Here is a 6,000-nt window from a genome sequence, read left to right as displayed (position 1 = left end):
GACTTTCTTGGGCTGGGTCCTCAGTGTGGCTGCAGGGTAGGTGCAGTTAGGGAAGGGGGTGGTATGTGTTGGGAGGCTACCTCGTGGCATAATAAATGAAGAAGGCATTCTGGGATGTTGACTTGTACACAGGAGGGGAAGATGGTGAACGTTATACAAAGATCAGGGGTGTTTTTTGGGTGGAGAATGGGACCTCAACAAGATGAAGATGGGGGCAGTTGGAAGTATTATGAGATTTCAGGATACAAAATGAGAAAGGATATAAATAAGAAACATGGGGCGTTGAGGGTAAGCAGAACTTGGTGTTCAAGCATGATGATGACAATTCTGGCATGTTGATGAGTCTCTCAAGAAGGAAGCACGTGATGATTTTATAGGATTTCGTATTAGAAACGCTGGATGGATGAACATTGTTTTCCAATCAAAATCCTTTAGTATGTAGGGAGCAGATAGGAGATTATCTTGACCATCCATCTATATTGTAAATCCTTTTGAAATACCTTCCGGGCTCTAGAAGGACCGCTGAGAACTTTTACTGGGATCTGATCTCTCCTGAGGTCAGTTGGGATTTGTTTTATTCTCTGTAACAGAAAATTAGGAAATAGCACTCAGTTTTCCGTTGACACCAGACATTCTATCTCATCTTGGAGTTTGGTTGTTTATGCTTCTTGAAGGGAGGCACTCCCCATGGTGCCCAGCTTTGTGCCTTGCTAGGTACTCCGTCAACATCTGTTGCATAAGCATGAGTAGCAGTGAGCAGAGGGAGAGCAGTTCTTGGATCTTTGTGTGTATATAGCAGATCCTCAGTTCACACCATGGTGGGATGTCCATCCATAGGAATGGCCTAGGGGTGAGAATAGACCACTTGACCTGGGGAGGCGGTGTGGGAAGAGGACTGCTGGAATGTTGAGAAATAATCTTTAGGTGGGAGTTTGTAATTATTATGGGATGCTTTGGGGTGAACTAAACTTTATGTAAATGGCTCATCTGGCCAGTATGGTATTTGGTTGGTCTTACTCAAAACTCAACTGGAGGTAAGTGTCTGGAGAACACCTGGATTTTGGTGGGATTGGGTGGGGCCCTAGGTTGACTCTCAGTTCCTGCGTGTCTGGAAATGATGGATGAGGGAAGCTAGGGTCCATCTTAGACATCAAGAGGCTTTGTGCCAGGACACTGCTTTGGCTCATTAAGGGATGAAGGTGTGTACAAGTTGGGGTGGGGGAGAGGGCAATGTGGGTAGCCTGTTTCATCCTCGCTGGTGTGGGTGTTAGAATAGACTGACAGCCTTGGAGACAGGGGAGATACGAGTATGAATATTATGGGATGCCTGGCTGGAAAGGTAGAGGGGTGGTGGAGTGGAGATGAAGCATTATGGGATGTGACTCTGGGTTGTGCTGGGAGTATTATGGTATGTCTGGTTGACCACGGGTTCTTTGCAATTATTATGGGATGTCAGGGTGTGGGTGGGGGAGTAAAATTATGGGATATCTTTCCAGTGTTAGAGGAAAGGAGATTAGTTGTCCCTCTGTGGGGTGACAGTAGGGCTCTTGATCATTATGGGATATCTCTTTGATAGGGGAGGAGTGGTTATTACAGGCTGTGAACTTAGAATGAATGTGTGAAGCTTGGGGGTCATGTTGTGAGGATCTAGCCTTGCAGGGGCCGAGGGCAGCGCCAGGGGGTTGGTTATTATGGGATGTCAGTATAGAAGGTGGGAGACTGATTATTACGGGATGTGTGTGGGAGGAGGCCGAAGTGTCCGTTGTGTGTGGGGGGTGAGTTTCTGCCTATTATGGGATATCAAACTGGGGGTGGATGAAGAGTGGTTATTATGGGATGTCTGTGGGGGATGGGGATTGAGTATTATGGGGTGTGAGGCTGGATGGCTGGGAGGGGTGCTTATTATGGGATGGCCATGGGGAGGGAGAGGTGACGAATTATTATGGGATGTTAGCATTAGGGCCAAGAGTGAAGAAGTTGGCAAAGGATGGCTATTATGGGATGTCTGGGGGTGTAAAGGGTTAGTTGCAAAAGGTCGGCAATACCATGAGATGTCAACAGCCCTGGCAAATATGTGTATGGAGTGTGTGTGCGTGGGGGTGGTGGTGGTGGTGGGGGTGGTGGTGTCCGTGTGTATTATGGGATGGCCAGGGGGTGGGTGGTTGCCCGGGTGACACGCGCGCGCGCGCGCTCGAGGGGGCGTGGTCAATGGTTGCCGGAGCGACGAGGGGGCGGGGGTTGCCCGGGAGACCTAGGGAGGAGGGTGGCGGTAGTGGAGGGGGGGGTTGGAGTTGGTTGAGGTTATTATGGGCTGTCCGTGGGGGGGCGGGGCCTGTGCGGTGGGATTTCCCGGCCGGTGTTTCGGGCCCTTTAAGAGGCGAAGCTGGAGCCGGAGCCATTTTCCCCCCTTCGGCCGCGGCGAGGAGGAGCCGGAGCGGGAGTGACACCGGGCCGGACCAAGCGCGACCTGCGGCGGCTCTGGGGTGAGGAGAACGCGGGGTTCCCAGAGAGACAAGCCCTCTCAGCCCGACCAGCCCCGAGGGTCCTCCCTCCACCCAGCCGCCCCTCGGGCTTCCCCGGACCCGCGGACCGCCCTCTGCCCGGGGAGCCGACCCTGCTTCTCCCTTTCCTGCAGGGTGCCCAGCCCCCGCCCTCGTTCGGCCCGAGTCTCGCTCCCCGCGACTCCCCACCTCGGGCTTGGCCTCCCACAATGCCCGGCGCCCCCCTCGCCCTTTGCTCACTTGCCCCCCGGGACACGTGGCCCGGCCCCCTGCCCGGTGGGAGCTCCGGCCCCCCACGCCCCTGCCTCCAGCCCCCTGGAGCGCCGAGCCTCCACGCCCCCTCGTCCCCGCGGCTCCTCCGGAGAACCCGAGTTGTCCCAGAGGACAGCCTTTGGAGAGCTACCCTGTCTGGGGACTGGCCCCTCCCCAGGCGCAGGGAGGCGCCCCCCCACCCCCCAGTGACCTTGTGTCCCTGAGCGCCTCGCCGCTGGCCGCCTCCCCCGGACCCCCCGCGCCGCGGCCACTCGGACCCCTTCCCCCGTCACGCCCGGCTCCGTCCAGCGGCTTCTCCCCTCCCCACGCCGGCACCGGCCTGCCCTCGGGGGCGCCGCTCCCTCTCGTCTGGGGGGGCTCCAGCCGGGGAGCCGGCTTCCGGGCTGCCCCCGGGAGCGTGGAACTAAAGTTCAGCCTGAGTGGTTCGGGTGCCCTGCTCGGGTGGCTGTGGGGCGGCCGGGGGTGGGCGGAAAGCGCGGCGGGGTGGGGGAGGGGGCCGTGCGCGTCACTGTTCTCTTTCTCTCCCCCCTCCCCCGCACAGTGACTCGGGCCAGTGTCGAGGGCCCCAGGCCGCAGGCAGGAGCAGCTGGGCCAATTCCCTGGCCGGGAGCGGAAGGGGATGGCGTCGGGCCTGGGCTCCCCGTCCCCCTGCTCAGCGGGCAGCGAGGAGGAGGATATGGATGCACTTTTGAACAACAGCTTGCCCCCTCCCCACCCAGGTAACAGCTTCCCCAAGGGCCCCGGACAGGAAGGAGCCATCTGGGCCCTCCCTGGCGATTCTGGTGCGGCAGGGTTGAGTTTCTGGGCTTTCTCTGTGCAGTCGGAGGTGGAGGGCATCCGAAGGGAGTGGTTCCCTTCTGCGGAGCTGTTGTGCGAGGGGGCTGGAAGCCATGTGCCTTCTGGGCTCCGCGGACCGCGATGCAAGCTTGCTGCACTGTCTTCGGGAATGCTGTGCAGATCCCGGTTGAGGGAGCTCTCCGGGCTGGCAGGCTTTGCCTGGCGTGGGTCCTAGGAGGAAAGCAGGTAGCTGGGACCCCTGGAGGCTGCGCGGCGGCGGCGGCGGCGGCGGCGGGGTTGAGGATTGCGGTTGGAGGAGACCAGCCGGGCATCTCTGCTAGTAGGATCCTGTAGCTGCTGCTGTGGAAAGGAAAGAGGGAGTGCGGGTTACTCTCTGATTATTTTTAGCTTCTGATCAGTTACCGGCTTTCTGTGCAGTTTCAACCGTGTGAAGTTTGAATTGCGCTCCTCAGCTGGGATCTAGAGCGCTTTTAGTCAGGCAGATTGCTGGAATGTTGAGTGAGGCTAGGGGTAGGATGTCATAGCCTGCAGGACATACTAGGAGGAGCAAAAAGAAGGAAGGTGACACCCTGGGCACCCCTCTTCCCCTGGCAAGTGGACTTAATCCTGGCTTTCTTCCCAGGAGGCTTCTGCCCTGTGCAGGTAGCCTGGGCTTTGGGCTGGTGGTGTGAAGTGTTTGTGTCGGTGTGTTGGGGGTTGTGCTGTCCGTGCTTTGGGGTGGCTCCTTGGCCTGGCCGAAGCCCAGTGGTTACAACCCGCCTGCATGATTGGCGTGGCTCTTGTCTGTCCTCAGCTGATGATGGATGTCATGTTTCTAAGCGGATGTCTCTCTCCTCTGTCCTTCGCTCTTCAGAGCGCTGAGCTAAGTCACCTGCTTGTTTCCTTGATCTCTTTTTAGTTTAGTTTTTTTTTTTACATGCCATTTCTTCATCTTCCTTGTCTATATTTTTATTTTAATTCTGGAGCCTGCTGGTCCTGTTTTTGTTTCCCATCAAACATCTTTCACTTTTGCCTTCTCTTTCCTTAGCTCCAGCTGCACGTTGAGGTGGTCTGGGAGAGATGTTTCCACATTTGGCACTTTCTAAGTTGGAAGTCTTCACTTCAACCTGAGGCCACTTAGGAGAGGGTCAGTCTTCTTACTGAATCTTCAGCTGTTGGGATAAGAATCTTAGGCTTGAGCCTCATCACCGTGTAGGGCAAGGTGGTAGATTTCTGTGCTATTGCCCAAGGTGGGGGTAGGGTGGTGCTAGTGGTGAGGCAGTCCCATCCTTTCTGTGCGGGGCATGAGAAGTAGCAGTGCCATCCAGCCAGTGTTGGTTCCACATCTTGGCTTCCTATTGGCCCCTTGGTCTGGGGCTGCCCCTGTGTTGACTGGGAGCCTGTGGGCTCCCAGGGTGAACTCTGCCCCAAGCTGTAGCGTGACCCAGTTTTTCCACTTGCCCCACCCCATTCCTGCCCCTTTCCCGAATCGTTCTCTATATCTCAGCCAGTTTGCCGCTTGCCGTGTCAGCACATCTGCCTGAGAAGTTTGAGGGTCTTAGGTGGATGGAAGGGTGTCTCTTTTGCCTCCGCGAGTTTGTCCTTCTCTTTACTTCCAGCTTTTATGGAGGCGTGGCTGATTGGGAAGGTGGGCACCACAGGGATTGCTGGGGAGAAGCCCTTAAGAAAATGATTCTTTCTGGTGAGATCCAGGCTGGTGTCCCATTCCCAAGGGAATGGGAGGGGCTGTCTTGTGCCTGGCCTGATCCTGGGCTGAGAGGGAAAGGGGGAGGCTGATGGTGCTTTGTCCAGCCCAGTGCCGCCTGTTCCCTAGTATCTGCCTCGCACAGGAAGGGCGGAGTCAGAGGCATTTTCGGGCCAGTTCTGGGGGTCAGGAGCAGAGAGCATGTGTAGGAGAAAAGCATTCTGTTGTCCACCACTCTCTAGGTGCTGCTCCTTTTTCTCTGTTGGATAGGTGGCTACCTCTAATCTGTTAGCGGTGGTTTAGGATCTGTGGCCTGCACTCTGGTAGAGGTGATGAGGAAACTGAGTTTCAGAGGCGTCTTGTGGGCTCCCATTCCTCAAGGTAAATCTTTTGGGTGTCAGAAGGAAGGTTGTGTGCTCTGCCCACAGCTCCACTGAACTCTTGTTAAATCTAAGCTCCGATGATTGAAGGCATAACGAGGGAGTAAGTCAGCCCCTCACATGGTGTCACCCTTCAAGGTGTCTTGGGTTTCCTTGCCTAAGACATTATTAGAATGGTCTCTTGAGAACAGTGTCATCCCACAGTAGGTGTTTGAAGAGGTGGCATTTGGACCTGGGACCAGGTAGTAATTTGGGAAGTCTTCTGTGAGAGGGTAGTCTTTCCCCGGATACCTCTCTCAACCGCACTCCCTCCCCTGCCACTTCCTGTCTGTCCCCTGTTGGCAGCTGGGTGCCCTGGGTTGGC

At 56.2% G+C, this 6,000-nt stretch overlaps 1 protein-coding gene across 7 annotated transcripts in view; it reads left to right on the top strand.

Annotated features, from left to right (window-relative positions):
- The first annotated feature begins 2,306 nt into the window (after window positions 1–2,306).
- The window catches only part of CHD4 (chromodomain helicase DNA binding protein 4), a 30,051-nt gene continuing 26,357 nt past the window's right edge, over window positions 2,307–6,000 (top strand). For 4 of the 7 annotated variants that reach the window (XM_029204937.1, XM_029204934.1, XM_029204931.1 and 1 more), the window contains exons 1-2: window positions 2,335–2,483; window positions 3,316–3,493. In XM_029204937.1, coding sequence (XP_029060770.1) covers window positions 3,394–3,493 — 100 coding nt within the window. In that variant the 5' untranslated portion in view covers window positions 2,335–2,483; window positions 3,316–3,393. Of the gene's footprint in view, window positions 2,484–3,315; window positions 3,494–6,000 lie in introns of those variants that run through there. The other 3 variants (XM_029204932.1, XM_029204935.1, XM_029204936.1) reach the window with 3 other exon arrangements.

The sequence above is a fragment of the Monodon monoceros genome, unplaced genomic scaffold (assembly GCF_005190385.1).
Source record: "Monodon monoceros isolate NGI ecotype Baffin Bay Population unplaced genomic scaffold, NGI_Narwhal_1 Super_Scaffold_6, whole genome shotgun sequence".
In the NCBI taxonomy this organism is placed as follows: domain Eukaryota; kingdom Metazoa; phylum Chordata; class Mammalia; order Artiodactyla; family Monodontidae; genus Monodon; species Monodon monoceros.
Note: the sequence above shows the minus strand (reverse complement) of the source record. Positions and strands in the feature narration are given on the sequence as shown.